General features: G+C 41.1%; 1 protein-coding gene across 1 annotated transcript; it reads right to left on the reverse strand.

Moving 5' to 3' along the window:
* Positions 1–1,015: 1,015 nt before the first annotated feature.
* On the reverse strand, positions 1,016–26,923 carry efemp1 (EGF containing fibulin extracellular matrix protein 1). Its single transcript, XM_063190936.1, has 11 exons — positions 26,767–26,923; positions 26,138–26,224; positions 25,907–25,952; positions 21,831–22,079; positions 7,020–7,142; positions 6,286–6,405; positions 4,781–4,903; positions 4,220–4,339; positions 3,823–3,946; positions 3,397–3,589; positions 1,016–1,399 (listed from the first exon to the last, which is right to left on the reverse strand). Exons 1-11 carry the CDS (start codon positions 26,776–26,778, stop codon positions 1,238–1,240), a joined length of 1,359 nt encoding a protein of 452 aa, XP_063047006.1. The 5' UTR covers positions 26,779–26,923; the 3' UTR covers positions 1,016–1,237.
* Between the last annotated feature and the right edge of the window lie 575 nt (positions 26,924–27,498).

Consider the following 27,498-nt stretch of genomic DNA (forward strand, 5'->3'; position numbering starts at 1 on the left):
AAGGTTATATTAGTAGTAAATCCCTAATTGGGCATGAACAAGACATTTGTGAATACATGCTTAAAAACTGTCTTATTTTGCTTAGTACATGCCTTATAAGTTACTTACACAGGCATTAATATTGTATGTATTAGTGCTAATAGATGTGTCCTTAAAATAAAGTGTTACCGATATTTTACCATATGGTCAAAGGCATTTTGTAGCATTTGTCAAAAGGACTTTTAAACATTTAATCTCCAAATCTCAGGTGAAATACAGTACATCAGCTGTGATCTGAATTTTGAGTGTTGTTGCTGGCTTATCTGTGAGAGCCTACATGCTGTACATCTTCTTATGCGAGACCTCTTTGTGAATGTAATACAAAGTCCCCCATTGCCAAATTCAATGCCTGTGTTATATTTTCCACACATGGACTTTTAAGGCCAATATTAATGTGGTCCTGTTGTATCAAATGTAATGACCCAAAAGCAGGGGTGTGGCTAGACTTCTCTTTCATTTTTCATCACACCTTTTCTTTCAGGAGCCCACATGTACTCTGCACTTAGCTGATGTGGGCATGATAAAGCACCTGTCCTTCAGGGAGAATATGTCTACACACAAGGGGAAACCTAAAGCACCTGGGAAAGGGCACTTATGTAAGAGTGGGAGAATTGGCCATAGTTACCACAATACCATGTCATTTGCACTACGTTTCAAGATGAGGTATTCAAGGACAAAAAGTTGAAAGAAGCTGTCTTATATTATACCTAACTTTAAGATGGCAATGCATATGAGAACTTCCCTACTCAATGTAAGGCTGATCAAGAAATCATAGATGTCCATAGAAACCATAGCTGGACTGCCGAAAATCAATAGCATTTTTGACACTGAAAAGAGCATTTTATAGAGTAATGGATAGGTTTGTTTGATGTCAGAATTCATTTGCACACACATCACACACACACACATCACATACAGCACGCGCGCACGCACGCGCGCGCACGCACATGCACCCGCACCCACACCCACACACACACACACACACACACACACACACACACACACACACACACACACACACACACACACACACACAAGGAAGCTCTCCGTAAAGTCCTGCCATTGCTATATTATTACATAGCATATACTGTAGCATGATGTATATGTATGGAAGCAGCAGCCGCAGCAGCATAATTATATCACCCACAGACATATACGAGTATGTATACATCACAAATAGATGTCTATGATGTCACCATTAGAAACTGTAGGGCCCAACCACGATGGTGAGTCGTAGTAAGGAGCTGGAGCGGTAGTTCATGGCTGTGTGGTACGTCACCATCTCCAGGTCCAAGATCAGCTCCAGCGGCCCGCTGAACGACTTGGTCATGACCAGCATGGCGCCCACGTTGCTGATTCGCTGAAAGAAATGGAAGTTGGGCAAAGTTCACTAATGCCTCTTTTCCACTGCCGGTTTTCTGGTAGACCTAGACTCGGCCACCACTTTTTGCTTTTAGATTGAGCTTTGTCGTGCCCAATGGAAAAGCAAAAAGTGGCAGGCGAGTCGCGCTGTGACGAGCTGTAGGCCTACCAGAAAACCGGCAGTGGACAAGAGGCATAACAATTCCCCAGGTACAATTGTCAATTAGCCTTTGGTAAATGACTAAGGGGTACATCCTGATCAAATCTGTCCAGTAACATTTTGAAATGTTGCACACAAAAACCTGAAACACATCTTACACTATTTGCAGCCACAAGTCAAGAGAGAACATTGATAATTTCGTTTTGTACTTATAAAACTTGATAGTAGCTGTACATTACATTCCACAGAATTGGGGGCAGGGTCCCATTTATCAGTGTGTAACAACAACCCTTTTACAAATCTTCTTACAACAGCATTAATCACGTGCAGGCAGGGAGAATGGGGGTTCAAGAACGACTTGTAGACTTGTAAGACTTCTGAGAGAGAAATGTTGTTCCATTCTTTTGTTACACGGGATTATCTCCTCAGCAATGCAGGTCTTTTCGTTTTATGATGCGCCAAATGTTTTCAATTGATGAAAGGTGTGGGTGTCACGGCAGGCAGGCCAGTTCAGCACCTCGAGTCTGCTCCGCAGCCGGTGGTGGTGGTGTTGTAATAGATGAAGCATGTGGTGTTCGGCACCATCATGCTCAAATATGCGGGCCTTCATGGAAAACAACTTTGTTTGTATGGGAGCACATGTTTCTCTAAGAGCCTGGATATACAGTGGTATGAAAAAGTTTAGGAAAATCACAACATCGGATTATCGATTGTTGGACTTTTGCAGCAGCAACTTCATTTTAACATATGTTTAAACCATAGGGAAAGAGAAGCATTTCAGTTCTGAATACATTTTATTCAGGAGTATTTAAACCCAAATATGCATGTGCATGAATATGCATAGAAGGTATACCATTAATATCAAGTAGAGCTCACCGTTGCTGATCTAATGGCCTGTGGAGACTTGCTATAGAAGGAGACAAGTCCCAACAGTCTGGCACTACTGAATTGTTGCCAATTACTCTATCCAGAACACCGTCCATTCAGTCAGACTACTTGTCTGCCTTGTGTAGACAGCCTGCTTCAAATCAATGCATACATTTTCATCTATGTTAACACGTTTTTTTGATCAGTGCAATACAGTCATTGTCCTACAAGAAAAACTAATTCGGCACAGCTTTAACTTTGTGACTACCTCAAAAATTATTTTGAACCCCTCAACTTTGATAACAGGATGCACCTTCCACCAGATTTCTTAGAATTTAGTATGCTTTTTTGCCATGCACACCTCTCATTATTAAGGTCAAATAAGTCATGCCTAGTCTCATTTGACCACAGTATGATTTCCCAAATGGTACCATGACCAAATGTGCTTTTTGCACAAGTCATACAACGTATTTCTGATGAATACAAAGGAAAGTCTCTTCACGCATCACCCATCCATTGAGCTTTTGCCTTGTGAAAAATATATGCAGAAGGAGCTATGAAGAATGATCACATTCTTTGCATACAGATACGTTTAATTTCCATTTGTAGTGAGGACATCTCCATAGCTTGTAGGAATCTGTAAAGGCGCATTTACTGACAAAGAACCATGCCAGTGCCCGTTCCCGCACCTAATATCGAACGAGAAGTCTGAACGTTTAGGGAGAGGAAAGTTTTTTTTTGAAGTCTGAAAACATTGCATCTTCTGTGATATGTTTCATTTCATTTCATGTTCATTTTCTGCAAATAGATGATCTAAATGTCAAATGTCTAAATGTTTCATATCATTTTCATTTGGAGGAAATGTCAGTAGAGCATAGAACAAACCTGGGTAAGGACAGTGAGCCCGATTTTGTGATTATGGAACATTTAGTGCATGTTTAGTGCTATGTTTTCAAGTGCAGACTTACTCTGAGGAGAAATGCGCCCCCCTCGTTGCCGGACTTGATCCTGAAGGTGTTGTGTGTGTTGGGGTAGATGTTGGTAGCCTGGATCTGGAAGATGTCTGCTGGCACGGAGCGATCTGAATAGATGTTCATGTACTTGTAGACGATGGATTGGGCAATGCCACGGCAAATGTTTGAGGATGGACACACACATCGACTGAAGACAGAAATTATAATTAATAACTTCCCAGTGTCATGAGGGAGTCTTTTTTAATAAACCAAATGCTGAAATAGCTTCAATTAAGTATTTCAGGTTTTTTTCTTTTTTGAAACATTTTATATATGAAAGACTGCCACGATGAAAGTGTTTGGACATGATAGTATACTATAGTTAATTTCATATTTGAAAGTGACAAGAAAGTGACATGGAGAAACAGACAAAGGACTTACTTCTCTGATGACCTCACGTAAGGCTCCTGGCAAGGGTTGCGGGGATAGCAACGGAAACCTCCATAGTAATTCCAACACATCTCCTCCTCTGTACAGGTATGGCCTGTCTCACACTCATCGATGTCTATGTGAAACGCGTAAAACATAAAACAGACATCATTCTTTATTTACATTTACTAACTTTGAATAAGTAATTGAACATCTAACATGATCAAGCTGTCTTTTGACAATATGGATGAAAGAAAAACAAAGTTGGCAAAGATGGAAACATTGGTAAAAAATGATTTTTTTTTCACTATAACTCCAGTTATTTGATTAAAAAATGATTTCTACAACACCTTACAACAATGTTTTCAAGGCTGCCAGTAACTGTGGTGTAATATCTAGGTGTCAGTACCGTTGCACATTCTTGTTCCCTGCAGCTCATATCCGTCTGGACAGGTGCAGGAGTATCCACCCGGGTTATTGTTGCACACATACTGGCACATGTAGCTGGAGAACGTACACTCATCAATGTCTGAAAATGCAAACATAAGACATGCACGCATACAATACATCAAGACAAAAAAACCATAGACTACCGTTTAAAAGTTTGGGGTCAGCCTAATGTTTAAAGTTTCCATTTTTTTTACAATTCAAGTTGCATTGTTTTCCAACAGTATTTGAAGAGTTCAGATGCAAAATCCCCTAAGTACCATTTCAGAAAATAATCTTAATTCATTTTTATTTAATACAAGGCTATCAAAATTGCATATTTTTTATTTTATTTATGTAATATAACTATTTATATGTATTATCAAGTACATGAATGTAAACCAAACAAACAACGAGGTTCTCTAAAAATATAGAAGTGCAGGTCTTCAGAAATGGAGTTAGGGGGTTTTGCATTTGAACTCTTCATTTGTTGTATTGTTTTGTTGTATTGCTTTACAGTTGATGTGTTTTTAAATACACAAACCTGTACAGCTGACAGAATCGGATGCGAGCTCATAGCCTTGATTGCACTGGCAGATGAAGGAGCCCATGAGGTTGTAGCACTGATGCTCACATGGGTTGTTATCTGTCCCGCACTCATCAACATCTGGAAGATGACGTTACAGTCAAGTTAAAATCACTATATATTCATTTACCGTGACAGTGACTATGTTTTCTTCTGCTGTTATCTGTAGTGCATCCCATTTTGAAAAGCAGTAGTATGATCGGCATTCATTTAAAAACTGTGGCAGCACAAAAACGTTCTGGAAAAAAACAGTAATCAACGCACACTGGTTGACTAGGTTTGCGGCATGTTTTATTTTGGGGGACAATGCATTTCGATATTGCTTCATCAACTTCATGTTGATAAAGCAATGGCCAAACAATCTGGACCCCGTTTCTCGAAAGCGTTGTTGTTAACCAGTTAGCAACTTACTACGTTTCCAATGGGAAATTGCATTGTAACCAAGTAAGTTACAACTTAGTTAGCAACGATGTTGTTGAGAAACGCACCCCCGTTCACTAGAATAAAACATGCAGCAAACCTATCAGAGCAGAGCACCCAGAGCCTCTTATAAACAAATTGGATAAACAATACTGTCCTTCGCCACTTGACCTGTCCATGGTCCATACGCCAAATGTTAGTACTTGCAGGAGCAGACCTCACTTGGTCTTATTCTACATTACATTGATTACATTAAGCGGACGCTTTCATTCCAAGCGACTTGCAACTACATGATTATGGTTGTATGATTATGGTTGATGGGGCAACATCAGATTATGTGCCTTGCTCAAGGCCACTTCAACCATGCATGAAGGTATAGTGACACCATTCGAAGACTAATTCCAAAATCATTTGGCCACAGCTGCCTCCATCGGTATACACATTTCACCAATGCACAACATACTGTCTCTGTGGCGACAATGGCAGCGTGCATCTGTGCGTCCTGTCATAGGCAGGTTTGGTACTTTACTCTGGAGCTGTCAACAAAGACGAGAGAGTTCAATTTGTGCAGGAAGGAAACAGGTTGCCTGAACAATGACTCTGACACGGTGGAACAATAGTGCCCACCTGCTCGCTTACGTAGAATAAAAGCCAAGTGATTGCGCACTTCAGTTTCCTCCCCCTGCTGCTGCAGAGCCCAATACAGTATTTTGACACAGATGAAGGAAGTCTCTGGGAGTAAACAAGCCACTTAGATCCCATGGACACAACACAACTCCACTACCACTCTCATGAGAACTCACCCGAGCTCTCCGAGGGCCGCACAACCACAGCAAGTCAGATGAGACTACTTCAATGAATCACCCCCCAAAAAAAGCTGATGTACGTTCTTGTACAGAGATGCACAACGCAACTGTGCTGATTTATCGACACGCAGGCACACAGCGAGATGATCCAGTGACAGGCTGTTAGGGGGGCGATCTTCAGGGAATGCAGCTGTGCACAAGAGCAGAAGCCAGAAGAAGAAAAAAAGAGCAACTCACCCACGCAGCTGTGGTTGTTGCTGGACAGCTTGTAGCCGGTGTCACACTCGCAGTAGTAGGAGCCAACCGTGTTGACACATCTGTGCATGCAGTAGTGGGAGATGAGGCACTCATCTCTGTCTAGAGAGAGATAAACACAAAGTCACATCAATGATGGATAAAAACAGCATGTCCTTGGCCAACCCCTTGGCTCACACCAGAAAACCAGTGGATGAAGACCAAAATGTGAAAGCAAGCAACAGGACTGATTCAGTGCCTTGTCTTCTCAGAGTTACTTAGCTAGCTGTATGGAAACATGTTTCAATAATTATCAAATATCAATGGGACTATACTGATGAGAAATTTTGTGATAGTTGTCGGTTTCATGAAGTCTTCCATCATTCTACTAGGCATAACCCATATAGAACCCATAATAACACGGGAGTGACACACTTGATATGATATGGAATGTTCCTTGAACAACTTTATGATCAGTTGATTAGATGCCTCACTGACAGTGAGCATCCAGTATCTGAACTTGTGGCATTACCTTTACCATACCAATCGTATGCACAAAACCCCAAGAATCCCAATAATTACTGCAATAGCAAACGTGACAATACTGGTATGTGAAGACGTGTAAATAGCATGAAAATCAAGATGAGTTTGACAGTTGATGATCACTTGAAACTTAAGTTGACACTGAAGACAACCTTCTAATAAAGAACTTTTAAGAAATTGAAGCCAATACACACCAACACACTGGTCACCTATCTTCTGGTACCCTGCCGGGCACTGGCAGCTGAAGGATCCCCGGGTGTTGTAGCAGGTCTGCTCCACACTGCAGGTGTGGGAGCCGGTGGCACACTCGTCAATATCTGAAAAAGCATACAGAGGCCAACTTCATGTGGGTCTGAACAGTTAACTTTAAGCAATCAGAAAAGCTGAAATTGAACCTGTAACACATTCGATGAAGCTTGTATTTATAATGGCCTATGAGTGCATTCATATTGCATTCAACTACCTATGAACTAAGCCATTATAACTCATTGTAGTGCTAATTATAACGGTTTTAAATCTAATCACCACCTTTATAATGACGTCAATATCTGAAGGCATACATTGCAAACTTACTATGGGTCTGGACAGTTCCCTTTAGGGATGCAAACGATTAATCGATTAATCGACTTTAATCGACCAATGCATTAATCGATTAAAAAAACATTATTCGCAATTAATCGACAATCCAACTGACAAGAGACCCAGGTGAAATGGGCATGTGAAGAGTGTGTGTGAAGAGGGGTGTGAATAGTGGGAATATTTAAATCACCTTTGGATTAAAGAATTGAAATATAATTAATTTAAATCTGGTATTTCATCGAAGTTTTTAATTATTTTTTTTTTTAGATTTAACAGGTTTTTTTTAGAAACATTGAGATTTTGGGGGGGAAAACGCCGCTTATCAATTAATCGTAAGTCGATCGATAAGGCTATCAACTAATGATTAATGAATTAATTGATAATTTGCATCCCTAGTTCCCTTTCACTACAGTAATCCAAATCCCTAAAACTGAATATTGAAGAGTGCATTCATTTAAGAGCTTGTCAGGTGGTATACTGTACCCGGTGTGCCCAAAGACAAACCCAAAGGTAGAGGCAATCTTGATAAAACAAGAGGCTGTCGCCATGACCACAGAATGTGGTTAATAGGTAAAGAACGTTCCGCTTATGGCTTTGTTCAGTAGGTACCGTACTCTATGGGGCGCTTGCGGGCCAGTGTAGAAACAGTCAAAATGAATGGGGTCATATGGAGCTCCACCATAGATGCTGCCATTTCTTTGGATATAATTTGAAATATTTGGTTTTTTTTATTTTACTTAGGGCAGGATGAATAATCTATACAAGCATCACCTATCTTATATTTTAAATTTGCTTGATCGTCACAAAATATGCCTTTTGTGTTGAGATGGCATCATCCTCAATTGTGCCTACTATCCAGAATGCTGCGCACCAGCTACCCTGGTGAATCGGTAAACAAACATGGCGGACGGCCACCCACTGCTACCTTAAAATGACACTTGATTACTTTGATTTTAAGCCAGGCAGAAATCAACTTGGTACATTGGCTCACCATATTTATTCACATGATGAAGGTCCTAAATACCTCACAAATTACATTAACTCTTTTTAGACCAAGAGTTTTGCCTTTGTAGTGCAGAACAGCGGATCTGATGACCTGATAGCAATTATCCAAATTACTGGTTAATATAGGAACAATTCCTGTGCCAATATCTGCTGAAAGACCACCAAGTAAAGACAAGACATCATCTCAGACCCATTTCACAAAATCCCACCCTAGTGTTTGCAACCACTACTGTTGCTTGCAACTACTATGAGGACAGCGGTTTCCCTTTTTCATAGACATGTACTGTGGTCTAATCAAACTAAAATAGAAATGCCCATAATTATTAGCCACAATCGGTCAGCAGTACATTTGATGGAAAAAGGGGGAAAGCTTGCAAGCCTCAGAAGGGATTCCCAACACTGAGTTACGGAGCAGACCGCAGCGCAATGTTTTGGGGCTGCTTTGCTGCATGAGGGATTGCTGCTTCAGTACACAAAATAACTGGCGTCTGGAGACACGAAAATATTGTTGATATATTAAAGCATCATCTGGAGACAGGATGTTAAAGCTTGCATGCAAACAGTTTCTCCAAATGGATAATGATGACTGGAAGAATATGCTTCCCGTTCCCAAGTAGCTTAAAGATGCGGTGTGTGGAACATGTTTTCAGTTGTCATCATCAAAATTTGTAGTGGCTGTTCACAAACTCATCCTTGTTTATGAGTATTTTCTTGTACATGAAGTGTATGACAATCTCACAGCAATGGATATCATGGCGAAGGCACGATAGCAGTGGCGAAGGCAGAAATGTGTACATGGAGTAGTCAAACTGTGGCCAGCACGAATTAACCAAGACAGTCTGGGGGCCAGGGGCTACTCTGCATAATGTTTTTAAATTAGTTAGATTTTATTTCACACACACCAGTGTTAGATGCAGGGGCGGGAAATCTTGGAAATTGGACCATTAAGGGTGACATGCGTAAGTAGGAAAGGAATTGTTATGGCCACCACAACAGTCCTGACCTCAGTCTTACAGAAAATATATGGGCATCACAGAAAAGGCATATGCAAGCAGAAAAAGCACTTCCAACCTTGCTGAGCTACGCCAGTTCTGTCATGACGAATGGGCCAACAGCAAACCCTTTGTTAGAAGCCGCTGAGAGGGAAACAGGGAAACCCAAAACGTTTGGTTCCCAGAGGAACAAGCCAGTTTCAAGGGCAATTGCTGCCCCCCCCCCCACCCCCCCCCCGCCCCCCCCCCACCCCACCCCCACACACACACACACACACACACACTCCAAGCACACCAGGCAGGTGGGGCAGATATTAAAGTTTTTTTCCCTCTAGCGCACACACATGCAATTCTAAGTGCAGATTTCCACAAGGGCTGCAGTGCTCTGCTGCTGTGTGCTTGTTGCTCATGGCAGCACAGTAAGCAGTACACTACAGTGTACACTACACTACGCTACTCTCCCATGGACTCAGCAGCATTATGTCACTCTGGCCACTCGCCCCACCTGGATCCTGCAGGCTAAGTAAACAAGTGTGCACAGCGGAGCAGAGGCCCCCAGCACCACTCACTTCCACATTACAAACCTGGGCTGACCTCTCGCTTTGGCCAGAGAGAGAGAGAGAAGAGAGAGAGAGCATGCTGTGCGTAGAGAAACAGGCCCCACAGAGTAGGCCTCATGGGAGTGTGTGTGCGCGTGTGTGTGCGCGTGTGCGTGTGTGTGTGCGCGCGCATGCACTTATGTATTTTTGCATTTGTGTGTCTGTTGTGTGCGTGTGCGTGTGCGTGTGCGTGTGCATGTGCATGTGCATGTGCGTGTTCGTGTGTAAGTGGAGGGGAGACGACACTCCCAACCGATGTCTCATCTTGCCTTGACTTGACATATTCTCTTCCTGCCTCGTTTGAGAGCAGAGAAGAATCCATTCTAATGATGGTTACATTCATTTAAATTATTTAAAGGGCAGCGATAGAAAGAAAAAACTCTAAGCAGCCTTGCTGAGATTAAATAAGATGGAACATTAGATTTCTTGTCTTCTGTGCTAGTTCAATGCTTTGCTAGAACATGTGGAACATGCTGGGGAAAAAACCCTAAACCTTAATGACAGAGACAGAGGTTAATATTATACAGTTATACTCAAACCTGTTTTGGAAGTACTCATTTGATTACATATCTTGCTCAAAAAAACTCCCTTCAACAGGCGAGAGAGAGAGACTATAGACAGATAAGCTCTAAATGGGCTACATGCTATTCTGTGTGTACACGCATGTCATGAAAGGTCGGAATAAATGTCCTTTCGTGTTTTCACATGGGTTTGACGGACAAAACACAAAAGAGAACTGTGTGTGAGAGAGAGCTGTATTAATATAAATGGTGATTTATAAATTAAATACTTCAGTTTTCCAAAGCCAATCGTTACGCAAAAGATTTTCCAGATGGATTTGTAAAGGCATGACACAGCTTGTCATCATAACCACACACACACACACACACACACACACACACACACACACACACACGGCCACTCTGTGGAGCTTTCCCCCTCCGTCTTTGTAATGGAAAGCAGGCTCCCATCCAAACATAACCGTAATCATATCATTAGACAATATAACATTTAAAAGGGTAATTTCACCACTGCAGTAAGCACTTTAGATAACCCACATATACGTCTGTGTACCGCCAAACGTATGATTATGTTTCCTAACTGTATATCCGTTAATGATGAACAGTGCAGCCAGCGTGTACTTAAATTCTAAAACGCAAGAATGATGCCAGCCCCCAAAACACATAATTTGACACTTCTAACCCCTACAATGTGTGATGTGACATTAATTTGCCATGGTTTATTGTCCCTTATCAGCGTCCTGTGGCCAGATGCCACCATCCAACTTCTTATACTTTGACAGATGCATATTACCAGTCAATGAAAAATAGAAATGGGGCATTTAAAACATTGAATAACAATGTTGGCTCTTGTAACGTGCAGGAATTGGCAATGCTGAAATAACGAATTCACAAAATTGTTGTGCTGCACCCTCAAAAACATCTGCATTTGCAGCCAGAGCTGAAGCATGTCACAATTTCACTGACAGTGAACCAATGTAACAGGGTCATGCAGACTGAAAACCAGAGCTGTTGCTGTATGACAGCACTGACGTGAATGACAACACTTTGAGGTTTATGTTGGGCTGTGAGTTAGCTAGTGTGTTGTGTTTACCATGTTTTTAATTTTTTGTTTGTCTCATTTAAAATTATTTGCTGCATTATTTACCCTACTGAAAATTGAGTGAACTTTACTTTACAGATGCAGTGCATATTTTTGTAGTTTATTTCCATGATTTATTCTGCCCATTCACAAGTGTCATCTTTTTCATCAATATCTACTGCCACCAAGTATTCATTACAGCTCTAGAATGTACAGGTTTCATACATAAATATGTGAATCTTCTAGCCTGATAAACCAGCCTAAATGCGACACCGGAGTAATTTAGTCTGGCCCTGATGAACAATACCTCCGAAGATTGTTAATGAGAACAACATCGTCATCGTCATCACTCCCTCAAAACCCTGCCCGCTTTGATTCAAAACAAATCTCTGCGTTGTAATTGGTTTTGCCAGACTCAGGGCACAGTGTTCAAAACGTTCTCAGATCCGAGGCCAGACCCACTCGCAGCTGAATATTTTTCAGTGTCCAGTGGGTGGCGCTGGTTTACCAGGCTATGAATCTTCTATATGTAAATCCATCATTTTGAATTACCAGCCGTAGACATCAGTGGCTGCAACACTAAGTCTTGTCTGACCAGTAAATATGTGTTTATTTACTTCTCGAGCAAATCAATTAATTGACATTAGAGTTCGTAAAAACTAAGCTATTAAAATCACACACTGGACCTTAAACATTTTTGTAAATCAGCATGAGTAATGTAAATGTAGTGTGTCTTATGACTTTTTTTATTGATTGTTCTGTAGTGCATGCATACCTTCCTACTACAGACTGCATGCATACAGAAAATTTTGCAACGTTGATTCCACACTTGGGAGTCGACTTTGAATTGGTACAGCAAAATTAAGTAGTAAAACTCAGTATGATAATTCTGATAGTCTTTAATGGTGCATTTACAGATTTTAGATTACATTTAGACATCTACATTAGGTGCTGGTCTCATGTCATCACATCACTGTCACTGCCTAATGCTAGGAACACATACATGTGAATTTGGCCAAGCAAAGCGAACTTCACCATTCATTCCTATGAGGGAGGCGAAGGCAAGCGAACAGGAGCAAAGCGAAGCAAAATTATTCGACCAAGTTTAATATGCCAATTAGGAGCGAATTTCGCCTGTTCCATTCAATTTGATTCGCCCCCACGACGAATGACGGTTGAGCTGTCAGAATGGAAAAGAGAATTTCGCCTCTCTTCGCTTCGTTAATTTCGTCTGGATGTGTCCCTTGTGTTATTCTTTACCATCAACTGCACTTATTTGAGTTTCCATCTATTCCGACTATCCATTAGATGTAGAAGGGGAAGAACATATTTTTGTGTAAGATCTTCAAAACTGGTGACATGGTGAAGCAGTCACGCCACACTCGCCTAGCACAGCCAATACAGCTGTTGGGACAATCTCTTTACTTTTTTTTTTTTTTTTTTTTTAAATCAACGCTCACACCAAAACAACAGCAAGTTCAACTTCAAAAATTTACTAAACAGAAACTGCTTTACATGTTTCCTCTCTCTTTGTTCCTCTGTCTGTACTGATCGCTTGGTACCCTCATTCAAATATTTGTTAACCAGTTATTCTTGTACTGTTTTCAAACTTCTGCGCAACATGAACTGCAATTGTGTTTCAAAATTGCATATTGGAGCACATCTCAAATGATGAGTACATGCAGAACATAAGACCGGCCTTTTTTACACAGCCAGACAAAGTCATTTCATGTGTAATTATGACTCGAGGGAGAAGTTAATAACTACTAGCACTCCCTATACAGAACATCCAGCTGAACTGATTCTTGGAGTAGGAGTGAAACGTCTCAAGCTCAAAGAAGTCCAGTTGCTCACTGTTTGTCTTTCGATATACTACTGACCTGGATGAATGAGAATCTTCAATTATGTCTTACTAATATTTAAGTCTTCTAATTATTTGTAATCACAGTGGCCCATTGCAGGCATCCAGTAAAGGGCAGCCCCATCTGGCATTTTCCCAAATTCCAGAAGGCTAGTCCGTCACTCGTTCCAGTTGACTTCCGTCAAAACAACACCTTTAACACAAAAAAAACCCCACTTTGTCTACAGTGGCACATAACTCTCTGGGTAAGAAACTCACCCACTCAATCCATTAGTGCTTTTCTACAACCTGCTTAATATCTACGGTGTACGAAACTAACAACTAGGCATCCCCCGCGTAAAGCATTTTAAAAGCCTATCAGTGGAATATGTTGACATTAATGTGTGTACTACACAATCTTCAATGTTTTCTCAGTGCTTTTACTGCAACATGCTTTGAAGCACACACACACAGGCATCCCCTGCACACTGTTGGTAGAGTCTGTTGCCATTAGTACTGTGTACCATCCTTGGTATGTTAAAACCTGTCCTCTAAAACTCTTTCAATCATTTCACATTCAAATACTTGAATTGAAATGTCTATTTACGTTACTATCTGTATCACTGTGTTGCAGCTACAGGTTTAAACACTGGAACACATTCCAAAACAAGTAATCGAGTAAGCAGGGGATCAACTATTTTGTTGAGTGAATCAGGCCAAGGAATTTCGGCAACAGCCATCACGGATTGTCAGCTGCAAGTGAAGAATGTGAGGAGGCGAGATAGCGGTGGTGAAGAGGCACTTTGGCACACTACACTACAGAGGCATGCAGCTAATTAGGAAGCATATCACCAGAGGTGTCAAAAGGTAGGACTAAAAAGTTAATTAATGGTGTAAGTACAACACTAGCACATGATATTACATAGCTGTTAAACCACTCACCTCATTGTACCTAATGAGATTGATAGACTTGTGTTGAAAAACACTAAAAACCTGACAAGGATCCACCCCAAACTTGATCCAAATAGTGCAGAGGGAGTTGATTGTAAGACAAGTGCACAGGTCTACTGGCTACTCAGATAGGTTACTTGTGTTGGAAGGAAGCTGTGTTTTTTTCTTAACTTTCACTTCTAGTTTTGACACCTCTGCATATCACAAAACATGAGCAAAGGGCTAATATGTGTTATACAGTGTGTACGTATTCAGCGGGCATTCAGGAGCACTGGATGGTGAATGACAGGACCATAACTACATCAGGAGGGCAAGCAAACGCCTCATGTGGAGCCACAGATGTGCATGATTTGAGGTCAAAGATCTCCCTCAATGAGTTATACAGTAACACTTTACAATAACTACCCAAAAAAAGCTTTAAATACTTTATAAATAATGAACTAATTATCAACAAAATGTTTACAAATGTTTATAAATGGACAAGAAATACTATGTTAACACAACAGACACAGCACAGTCTTATCGGTCCTGGAAGTTTATCCTCCAAAAACAAGAAGGCATGAAACCACATAAAACACACACAGTAGAAGTTGATTCCCACTCCACTGTGCTGTCGTAGTTTGGTTCTTACTCATTTACAAACATTTGTAAATGCTTTATTAAATGTTAATTATAATTAAATGTTAATAAAGTGTTTATTAAGCTTTTTTTGGGTAGTTATTGTAAAGTGTTACCAGTTATACTGTAGACTGATTTTTTTTGTCTATTTGTTATTGGATGTTTAGGATGATTATGATTCTGTTGAGAGCAGACTGCACACTTGAAATCCTTCTACTACATCTAAAGCAGAAGTGTATGGACCTCTCTTAACCGGAACTTGGATGAACTTGAATTCCTCCTGAACCTTCACACAGAATATGCACATTGTTATGTTAGGATGATTATGAACCTGACTGTATGTTTTGTATGCTTTCCTCTGCCCACCGTCATGAGCGGCAAATAACTGGCAATGCACATTAGAGATTTTGGACCACAGGACATAAGATGATGATGGTGATGATGGTGGTGGTGGTGGTGGTGGTGCATGCCTGATTGTAAGCCTTAGCAAAACACAAGACAGCGTTTTTGAAATGAGTTATGTCAGTTCCAAGACAGCCTTTTTGAAATGAGCTATGTCAGTTCTGTGAGCTGAGGGCCATCAGATCATGGCGTCAACGGAAAGATCAACAGCCCAACACACTTAGGCAGAGGAAGCAGCTGGACAACACAAAATGGTTGGCTCAATCACAACACCAACTTTCAACACACACACATGCGCACACATGCATTGCACAGACACGCACACGCACACGCACACAGACACGCGCGCGCACGCACGCACGCACGCACGCACGCACGCACGCACGCACGCACGCACGCACGCACGCACGCACGCACGCACGCACGCACGCACGCACGCACGCACGCACACACACACGCACACACACACACACACACACACACACACCACACACACACCACACACACACACACACCAATCTGCTTTATTCAACCATCTTTCAACCTGTTGCTATTACGTAGGATAAGGGGTCGAGGTTGCTTCCCACTGGTGACAGACAAGAATGAACCGACATAAACCACTGGATTTTTACAGGGTTGCGATAAAAAGGGGAAAAAAGATTCCATTCCCATATTGCAAGCTTGCACATGTACACTTATGAGGACGATAAATAACATGCAGTAATGGAGAAACCTGACTTCAAAGTGTTGTAATAATAATACCTATGATAAGTGATACAATAAGCCACAGGGCTGTGCTATTATCCGTGCCAATCTATGCAAGCACATCTTGCCTGATCATTTGTATTCTTTTATTAATATATTTTAATAAGTATTATTTATTTCCTGTTATGCTCACCAACCCACAATCTTACAGTGTGAGGAAAAAAGGAAACTGTAAACCTTTTCACTTTGTACTGTCATGGTAACGAAACCATATTTTATGTCATTGTTGTCTTTTTCACCCAACTCTAATGGATGTTTTTTGAGAGATAAACATTGATGACATCTGATCCTAAGGAATTTCCTGTTCACTCCTATCTCCTTTTTTCTTGGGGGTACTGTGTGCATAACACGCCGTTCCAAAACAACACTGGCTCACAGGAAATATTTGGATGAATTCTGTCATAATGGACTTGCCTAGTTACAATCGCTAACATCACCGTTTTCCTGCACTTCATTATATGGCTACATGTGTGACATTCCTGGAGATAACATATCAATCTTATGCATAATCTCAGAAAGCCACACAGAAAAGCAAAACACTGAAAGATCTAACACCACACAGAGTACATCAATCTAAAAGAAATAGATCCTTGTGGAAACATGTATCCATGTTCTGATGTTCTGTGTACACAGCTCTGCCATCTCTTAGGGCTAAATAAGTTCTGATGGCTATGCCTCTTCTGCATTCTTAGCATGGTTTCCTGTACTTTGTCTTTCCATACTTTGATCTACAGACATGAATAAATTAAGGTAGAGCAGTGTGTGTGTGTGTGTGTGTGTGTGTGTGTGTGTGTGTGTGTGTGTGTGTGTGTGTGTGTGTGTGTGTGTACTGCATGCAAGATATTGAGTATGTGCACATTGCACACCACTCCGAACATCAAGCAGCACCACCTGTTCCAGTGTTAATGCGGGAAAAGGAATAAAAGTGATTGGGTTACACTTCTGGATAATGTGGCTTGTATCATTATTTTAAATGGACCTGTAAAAAGTTTGTTGGTCTTGTAGACTTGTCACCCTGTCGACTGACTGCACGGAATATATGGGTCATTATAAAATGAATACAATCGATCTGAGGGCCTTTCAAAGACAGCTAGCTGCTGTGAGAAATGAGACCCTTAAAGAATACAGATAAAACACATCATCACACATGATTAATGATGTAACATTTGCCCACGAAATGTGAAATGTATGCACTGTAAAGAGTTTGCTAACAGACTCTTAGTTGCAGGCCAAGCAAGAAAGCCTCAATGCGCTTTTCTCAGAAGGAAATAAGTGAGGATATGCCCGTCAAATGAAATCAGCAAGAGGTCGCTGTGAAATCTTTTAAAATGATCTTTAATCCACAGAACCCTACAAAAATGGGCACATGCAGTGGGCACGTACAGTGGCTTTGCGCCAAAAACAAGTGGGGGAAAAAAAGAAGATGGCGAGGGAAAAAAAAGGAGTAACCACAACTTAAGCCGAGCGAGCATCAGGGATCATGCATGGGCTCTCCCCTATCAACAGCCTCTCCCAGCTGGAGTGGAAATCACCAACTCCAAACTCACACACTCAGCCTTTTATTTCGCTTCAAGTTCACGCTGGCCAAGAGAAAAGCCACGATGACTCACAGGAGTCAGTTGTGTGCTGCTGCCTCCGCTCCGCTCCGTTAGGGTTATTCTTCCTCACTGACTACTACCACTTTGGTCCGGCTTCCAGCTTTCCTCTGCAGAACAACGACTAAGCATGTCGTAAGCACCATTTGATACCCTGAGGTTTCTTCATTAACAATTTCTAACGCAAGACGAAACCAAACACTGTACTAAGCACGAAATACAGCGTGTTAAGCACTTGCCGTAAAAGGGGAACTCCCTTAAAAAGCACTTTTAAATGAAGATGGATGGACGGATGGATGGGTGAAAGAGAGCGTGTATGTGTGTGTGTGTATGTGCATGTGTGCGTATGTATTTTGGGAATTTAGACAGTTTGTCGTCTCATTCAGTTTGCTTCTTGCAGGATACCGTCCTTCCCATATCTGGCATTTTGCTTTTTTTTTAACTGCTCTCACTGAAACAACTGCTACTCTGTTCCATACTGCTGACTCATTCCTCACATGGGCTTTTGAACTATTACCACTTACTATCCACACCACTGCTCTCTGCTGGAAATTCAATACTCATACTTGTCAGGATGTCCCTGCAATAAATCCAAATGTTCCTTGTTGACCTGACATTTCGGGAGTTGCGTGCTGAATTAACACAGATGTGATGTATGACTTGCAGATTAAAAAAAAAAAAACCTTTGGAAGAAACATTATGCACCTTGTGCACAGCAGCCTCTGTTCAGTATTTCACTTACTACATCCTGCTTTGCCAAAACGTGTGAAGTCTTCGGCTCCAAGCAGCATGCACGCACTTTACATGCACTTTATCCCTGCTAGGCCAAAAAATATAGGCTACAGATCTTTCCAAGAAACACTCCGTGTTGGTCTGTCATTACATGCTTGGGGAAAGTGAGAGGGGTGACTTCAGAGGGAAACGTGGCGTGCCTACACTAGGTGGAAGAGTGAGGGGTGTGTGTGTGTGTGTGTGCCGAGGAAGGGGTGGGGGGGTATTGAGGATTACCTTTGAAAACACACAGAAGGATGGTTAAGTCATGGAGTGAGTGAGAGAGTGAGTGAGTTGTGTTCTGGATATGACTCATGCCCTGGTCCCCTTTAATCCAGTGGAACGGAAGAAATAAACTGGGCAGCTCTGAGAGGGGGTTCATGTTAGTTAACTACCATTCAAATGTTTGGGGTCAACCAAAATATTTACAGTTATTTCCAGTTGTAGACATCTATTGAATAGCTTGAAATGGTACAAAGGTAAGTACTGGACAGCCCGAGGTGTGAAAAAGGCTGAATTACCCATCAAATTGGTTAAACTGGACAGACAGAGGAGTGAAAGTTAACCAACACGTTTCACACATTTATTACATAGGAATATGTGTTTTTTAATCTTTATTTTCAATAGAAATGGTCGGAGTATTCATTGGTTGGTTAATTAGAGAATGCATGGGACCATTGGAAAGCTCCGTTTCTGCCATTTGCAATGGTGCGTTTATGACCTTTGTTGCATTGCCATGTCCCCTACAATTTCATGTCAAAGTAGCTACATGAGTTTCTATGCATCAGAATCTATGCACTACATACAGTGCCCTCCATAATTATTGGCACCCCTGGTTGAGATGTGTTTTTTAGCTTCCAATTATTTATTTTTTTTCTAAATAATATGGGACCTTAATGGAAAAAAAGAGAAAAATCCAACCTTCAATACAAGTGCATTTATTCAGTGGGGAAAAAATCCCACATAAAGAAATAATTATTTGACATCAAATAATGTGTGTCACAATTATTAGCACCCCTGGTGTTAATATTTTGTACAACCCCCTTTTGCCAACAAAACAGCACCTAATCTTCTCCTATAATGTTTCACAAGATGGGAAAAGACAGAAAGAGGGATCTTCAGCCATTCCTCTTTGCAGAATCTCTCTAAATCATCCAGAGACCTGGGTCCTCTCCTCTGTACTCTCCTCTTCAGCTCACCCCACAGGTTCTCAATGGGGTTGAGGTCAGGGGACTGAGAGGGCCATGGGAGGAGCTTGCTTTTGTGTCTGGTGAACCATTTCTGTGTAGATTTGGCCATATGTTTAGGGTCATTGTCTTGCTGGAAGACCCAGTGACGACCCAGCTTCAGCTTTCGGGCAGAGGGCAACAGATTTTGATTTAAAATGTCCTGGTATTTCAAAGCATCCACGATGCCATGCACCCTAACAAGGTTCCCAGGGCCTTTGGAAGCGAAACAGCCCCACAGCATCACTGACCCACCCCCATACTTCACAGTGGGTATGAGGTGCTTTTCAGCATGCGCATCTTTCGTGGTACGCCAGACCCACTTAGAGTGTTTGTTGCCAAAAAGCTCAATCTTGGTCTCATCTGACCAAAGCACACGGTCCCAGTCGAAGCCCCAATACCGCTTGGCGAACTCCAGACGCTTGCGTTTATGATTGTGAGTGAGGAAAGGTTTTCTCCGTGCATGCCTCCCAAACAGCTTGTTGGCGTGTAGACAGCGCCTGATGGTTGATTTGGAGACTTTGTGACCCCAGGATGCTACCATTTGTTGTAATTCTGTAACAGTGAGCTTTGGAGATCTTTTGATTTCTCTTACCATCCTCCTCACTGTGCGTGGTGGCAAAATAAACTTGGGTCCTCGTCCAGGCTTGTTTACCACTGTTCCAGTTGTTTTGAACTTCTTAATTATTCCTCTCACAGTGGATATGGGCAGCTGCAGTTGAGTGGCAATCTTCTTGTAGCCTCTGCCTGACCTGTGAAGGTCGACGCACATCTGCCTCACTTGTATGCTGTGTTCCTTTGTCTTTCCCATGTTTAAGAGTGGATAAGAGAAATGGCCTCGGTGTCACGTCATATTTATACCCCAGGGAAACAGGAAGTGATGAATTACTAATTAAATGTTCCTACATACTCTGGTAAACTTTGTAAACTACTGTAGAAATGACAGAAATGCTTCAATTATATTTATTTCCTGGGAATTGTTAAGGGTGCCAATAATTGTGGAACAGGTGATTTAATGAAAAATAATTATTTTTTAGTCAGGGATTTTTTTATTTTCTTACAATTCATTTGAGTTGAAGGCTACATTTTCCTACAATTTTCAGTGTGACAGTATTCTTCTGCAATAAACACTGAATTTATTTTAAGGCTTTTAACACATCTCAACCAGGGGTGCCAATAATTATGGAGGGCACTGTACATATACAAGGGTTGGACAAAATATCCGAGACACCTGTCATTTTAGTATGGGAGGAAGTTTCAGGGCTCAAGTGAACCAGCCTGTTGGCCAATCTTCATTAATTGCACATTGCATCAGTAAAGTGAAGTGTGAAGGTTCAATTAGCAGGGTAAGAGCACAGTTTTGCTCAAAATTTGGCAATGCACACATTATGGTGTTCCAAATTATTACGCAAAACAGAGTTTCAAAACTATTTAGCCTTCTAAATAACTGAAAATTATCATCTGTGAAAATAAAAGCATTAGCAGGTCTTGAAAATGACTATGAAATCAAAAGCTATTTCAATTTAAAAAATCGTACGGATTAAGTTTCATTTATAGCTGTTTGGGAGCACACACAGGGTTGTGCAGATAAAGGAACATTAAGAAAGATTTCTGCCAGATAATAAATAGATTTAGATACATCAAATTAAGAGAGCATATGATAAAATACCATTACAAAGCAGCAAACAGGTCAAACAGGTGGCATTTGAAGTAACTGGTAGCTCTGGGGTCCCACAGACACTAACGTGTGGTTACGAAGTTATGCATAAATCTTATTCAGCCATCCGCAATGCTCACAAGCATGAACTAGAACAGCTCTTCGCAATAAGGAGAATGGCAAAACCATGCTTGCAAATGAGCCTCAGCCAGGTCATCATCACCTGAGCATCTTGGATAGTGAACATTTGAGTCTGGCCTGAAAGCGGAGCCTCAAACCAAAACTGCATAGTGTTGCTTTAAACACAATTAAATAGGGTTCTCATCTACATGAAAGAGCAATCAACTGGCCCTCAATGGTCCACGGCCATGAGTCTCCGTAAGACCCACATAGTAGTTCTTACCTCTACAGAAATTATTTTCATCCGGAGTGAATCCCGAGCTGCAGCGCACTCTCGTCTGGGTCACCTGGGTGTGGGTTGTGGACTGATTATGGCCGGCGGAGGAGTTGGGATCAACAGGCGCACTTTGCTCATCACCGTTGCTGACAAAGATCTGTGCGTTTTGAGGGAGGCAGAGGTATCCGCCAAAGTGGTTGATGCACTTCATGCCTCCTTTGCAAGCATCCGACAAAATGGCGCATTCATTGATATCTGAGGACAGAATAGAAGGACGAAGTTAGCAAGGGAAAAGAAGACACTTTTTCTTTAATACCGTGCCTCAAGTTTTCATAAGTTTACATACCCTGGTACAATGTTCAGTTTTGTAACTATTTTCCAGAGAATGTGAATGATAATGTAAAACCTTTTTTATCCCTTATGGTAATTGTTTGGATGAAGCCATTTTACTGTCAAACAACTGTATTTAGTGTTTCGAAAAAAATAATGAAAATAGAAATCACCCAAATGAGCTTGATAGTAAAGTTACATGAGTGGTCAGTATTGATCTGTTTTCTTGTGAGTTGTTTGTGTGTAAAAAGTCAATGAGCTGTTGGACTTCCGTAGGAACGTGCATCTCCCCTTTAGTGCTTCACTAACAGTTTTCATGTTGCAAATCATGGAAACCACTTGTCATAGGATAGTTTTGGATACATAGTTGAACTCTACAAATGAGGAAAAGGATATAAGAAAGAATAAGGAATGTCAGTCGTCACGTTTAAGATGAAGATTCTAATTCAGTAGTAGTTCAGTAGTAATCAAATAATCATCAGGTACTAGTAGACCAAATACAAGTTAATCCATAATTGCCAGGGAATTTGTACAGGAGGCAATAGGCAATCAAAAATAACTTCAGGTGAAAAACAGGACAAAATGAATAAATGTTTCAAGCTGTACGGTCAGGAGGCACCTGAGGAGAGATGGGCTGCATGGGAGTGTGCCAGAAAAAAAGACATTACCACAGAAATGCCACAAACTACCTCTCTTACAATATAGCAAATGGCATAAAGATAAGCCCAAAAATGTTTGGGATAAAGTTAGCTTGTTAAAAAAATACCTGAGGAAACTTTGCACTCATCAGCCTTGAAGCTGCACATGGGACATTGCCTGGACATTCCAACATGACAATAATCCAAATCAAGAGCCCAAGTCAACCAGTCATTGACTACAGAAAAATAAAGTAAAGGTTCTGTAAGGGTCATCTCACTCTCCTGACCTCAATATCATTGAGCCAGTCTTTACACTTCAAACGTGCAGTACAGCCAAGACTCCCAAAGACATTACAGGAATCAGAGCCATTCTGCCAGGAAGAATGGGCAGTTTTGCCATCTGAGAAAATAAAGAGCCTTATCCACAACTAACAAAAAAGCTTTCAAACCGTCATTGATTTCAAAGGAGGCCGTACACAGCATCAGAAACTAGGGTATAAAAACTTTTGATTGAGGGTCATTTGGATAGCTTGTGTTGTGATTAGGTGTAAACACAGGATCCTGCTACTGAATGGAATGGCTACAGCCAATCACCAACAATGTGTGACAAAAAATGAGCGCATTATCATTCATGTTCTCTGAAAAAATTGTTAGCAAAGCGTACATTCTGCTAGTATGCTAACTTATAAGCAGCACTATAAATTGCTAATACACTGACTGTGAGACTTTGGTTTTTACAGCAACATTGAAATATAACCATGAAATATAGCACATAACCAATTTCCATTCAGCTGTACGATTTGCTGTATTATTATTCATGTTTACATAATTAGAATTTATGTAGGGCACTGAATAAAATAATAACCCCCTTTTTGGTACTTCCACAAAGAGATGCCAAGTATGGTTACGGGTGGAGTACCCATGGAGTACCACAGCATTCCACTGTCTGACCAAGAGAAAACAAGCTAATAAATCCTAATGAAATGTGACACAAAGCAGGTAATAGCACTATGTGTATTCAAATGCCATATGTAAAAATGTAAATCCAAAGTAAGGAACAGAAAACCTTTAAATGGTCTCTGGTAATCTCATAAGAAAGCATTCTGAGTAATTGAAGTGGGAATATAAATGGTAGTGTGTCTAGAGAGACTTGCTGATTTACACATAATTTATTACAGAATGTACTAATAGTGTAGAGTCACAACTGAATATTACTAGGTTGACTCCACCTTTCATAAGTCAAAAGTGGAGAATACATGTTGGTCTACTCTGCTAATAGCTTTGAATGATGCTACTTGAGATGTATTGTAATGTATAGTGCATAAATTAATTCCACAGTTCCCTTAGCAATGATACAATAATCAGATTTTAAACTAGAACTGCAATTGGAACAGATTAGGCTGGGGTTGATCCTAAACCGCTACACACGTGTGTGTGTGTGTGTGTGTGTGTGTGTGTGTGTGTGTGTGTGTGTGTGTGTGTGTGTGTGTGTGTGTGTGTGTGTGTGTGTGTGTGTTAGCAAAATCAGTGAAAAGTGTGCTCTGAGGCTGTTTTAATCAAGTCATGTGAAAAATGCTCCAGTTGCCTTTCCACTTCCCCCAGGACATCAAGCATCCAATTCATGGCTAAACGATGGGCACATAGGTGTTCGAACATAGCTAAGGAAGAGTACATGGCATTTAAAGCCTTCCTAAAGGAAGGCTGCAAAAACATGCACTGCAGTTGTAAATCTGGGGAAGAGGAAAGGCAACTGGAGCATTCTTCCAAATGAGTCTCCTTACTTGATCAAAATAGTCTAAAACACACACTTCTCACTCATGTCACTATAATCGCCCATTCACTGCGCAAAAATATTGAAGAAACACCTCAAAACATCTGCCAAAAAGTTAAAAGTTGGCGGCAAATGGACCTTCTATATACTGACCCAAAGCATATGAATGAACAGGTTAAAAAAGAGGCCATAGGACAGTTTTACAAGTCAGCAGCGGGATCACTATCTCCTTCTTTGTGCCAGGTGGCACAGGAAAAGCACTGCTAGAGCCCTGCAAAATGAGCATTGGAGGCCACTCTTGTGCATGTTTCTGCTCAAATGGTCAGAAACAAGGTATGAGGGGCACCATCAAAGCACCAGGGCATCTTGATGGTCTCTGGTATACACAAATTGCTCCCTACGGTGCCACACTGTAAGCATAGGCCCCATGTATGGATACCAGGCCCTCATGCAGTCTGTTTCTGACCATTTGAGCAGAAACATGCATATCAGTGGCCTGCACAGTTCATGCAAAGCTCCTTTCTGTGCAACCTGGCATGAGGAAGGAGATGGCTATCCCGGTACTGGGTTGTAAACAGTCCTATGGCCTCCTCCACGTCCCCTGGTGTACTGGTATGTCTCCTCGTATCTCCTCCATGCTCTGGTGGACACTGCAAACCTTTTTGCCACAAAACAAATTGCTATACCATCTTGGATGAGTAGCCTACCACTAGCTGAGCAACTTCAGTGGGTGATGGACACCCTATCACGATAACTACATTTTTGCCAAAATGCAAACATGACCCAAAAAAATAGCCAGAAAGGATGAAAAAAATCTGTTGACACCACTACAAGAATAATTGTTTTTTGAGTATTTCCTGGTTATTAGGCCTACCTCTAATTTCCACACATTGCTTTTAAATTTCAAAAATATTTCTTGTTTAACCGTAGGCAAATGGATTTACAATTGGTGATGCTTCCTCACTGGACAGGCTGGAATAACAAAATATTTGATTTGGAGTTGCATTGTGTTGTTTTGGTGCAGAATAATAGCAGAATGGAATTGGAATTGGAGCAGAATAATAGGCATACTGTATGTAGTATGATGATGGTGAGTCACCATCATCATACCCAACCAAAGTTTATATGACAATAACAGGAATAAACCACTGTACTACTACAATGATTATTACACGAATATGTGGACTACAACCCATAGGTAGCCTAGAGTAAAATGGGATATTTTTTTCCCACATTTAAAAATATGAAAAAGTGTTGATAGTTATTTTAAATGGGGGAAATTATGCTACAAGACATGAGAAACCTACACGCAATTCAAACTAAAATATCCTACCCTTGTTTACCTTTGCACACTTGCCTGATGGGGTCATATTCATAGCCATCGGTACACTGTTAGGACAAACAGACAAACAAACATCACATTAGCCCAGCCAATACGGACACATAGCCCATCTACCTGTTAGGACCAATTGAATCATATTTCATATGACAATGCTATGTCAGAAATTATAAAGCTTATCTGAATTTTAGCAAATTGTCAGTGATAGATGTAGATGTAAACATAGGTCACTCACCGTGTACGTTATGGGCTCCTCTGCCTCCTGAGAAACAACACCGTTGAAAAGGAAAATGATCAAAAGAAATCCATGCATTGTGATGGTCTGGAACACAAAGATGCAGGAATCAAATGGTTGATGATGGTTTAGCTACACTTATTTAGAGTCTGGCCATTGTTATGGAATTGCAGAGCAAGTGTGAACATCTCCCGGCGGTGGAACAGCCTATTATTTTCGTTGGCCTTGATCCAAGACCACAACTTCAGCGTGGTTAGTTAGTAGGCACCTCGCTCTTCTGCTGTCGAGTTATGATTTCGCACTTCTTTCAATGGGCTACTGCAGAATAATCTCAAACAAATATAGGCCTAACTCTACCATCTTACAAGGCTTCCGTATAAGAGCCAGCGCAAAGTGGATTGTTTCTGCGCCTATCAATTACCTGTCAATGTTTACTCAAAGTCAGAGAAAAACACATCAAATAATTAAGGCACATTTACACCTCACAACGGCTCCATTTACAGTTTTTTGTTGTCGTGTCAGATCAATTATGTTCAACACATTTTCTAATAATACCCTACAAATGCATCACCTGGAGTAACCTTAGACAATGCGCGTCGACAGATGTTTTCATGCTTATCTGACATTACCGGCTGTTTCATTGTCCCGTTTGACCTCAGAAGTTCCGGAAAAGTAGCAACTGAAGTGATGCTCCAAGTCGTGGCTTTTTGACGAAAGGTAGAGCAGTCGGCAGCGACCAATTTACGTATACTGTATTGGGTTCGCAGTAGTCATTGTGAACATGCGGTCTCTGTGGAATGTTGGAGGCGGTGCCCGGGACAGGTTTCATACAACTGCAGAATCACCAGATTTCTCTTATCGGGCATGGCTGTACGTGTAGTCACAGCCGATGTCAAGGCAGGGCGCCATCTACTGGGGTCTTCAATATACTGACAAAGTCAAGTACACACAGGGTAGCCTACAGTAATTATCTTAAGACCAAGTTGATCGCACTTTACGCACCTTGTGCGCATTTGCGCACATTTACGCATTTGCACTGCAGTTGAAAGGGAGTGAAACACACTGACACAGTTTCCAAAGTAGGAAACTGGGTCTAGGTGGTAAAACTGGAGTGGTAAACCTGCCCATTAAGTGTGTGACAGCTGTGAATCCATTCAGCCCTGTGGCAGTTCTCCCATTAACTGAACATGTGGTACATTTCTTCTTAATCATGATACTGGATTGACATCTTTATAGCAACCAGCCTCTTTCTTGTTCGATCATCATTTCAGTCACTAAACCTTATCAAATGAAAAATCTCAGTCTGGTTGGTATTCTACATCTTTTGACAGCAGTTGCTTTTAAATTGTGACATCATTTCT

Source organism: Engraulis encrasicolus, chromosome 24, assembly GCF_034702125.1.
Source record: "Engraulis encrasicolus isolate BLACKSEA-1 chromosome 24, IST_EnEncr_1.0, whole genome shotgun sequence".
In the NCBI taxonomy this organism is placed as follows: domain Eukaryota; kingdom Metazoa; phylum Chordata; class Actinopteri; order Clupeiformes; family Engraulidae; genus Engraulis; species Engraulis encrasicolus.

What these genes read in the sequence shown, in the direction of transcription:
- efemp1 (XM_063190936.1), bottom strand. An exon ending in AGGAGCCCATAACGTACACG is followed by an intron (nt 25,953 to 26,137) that starts GTGAGTGACCTA and finishes TTGTCCTAACAG; the next exon opens with TGTACCGATGGCTATGAATA. An exon ending in TGAAAATAATTTCTGTAGAG is followed by an intron (nt 7,143 to 21,830) that starts GTAAGAACTACT and finishes ATGCTTTTTCAG; the next exon opens with ATATTGACGAGTGTGCCACC.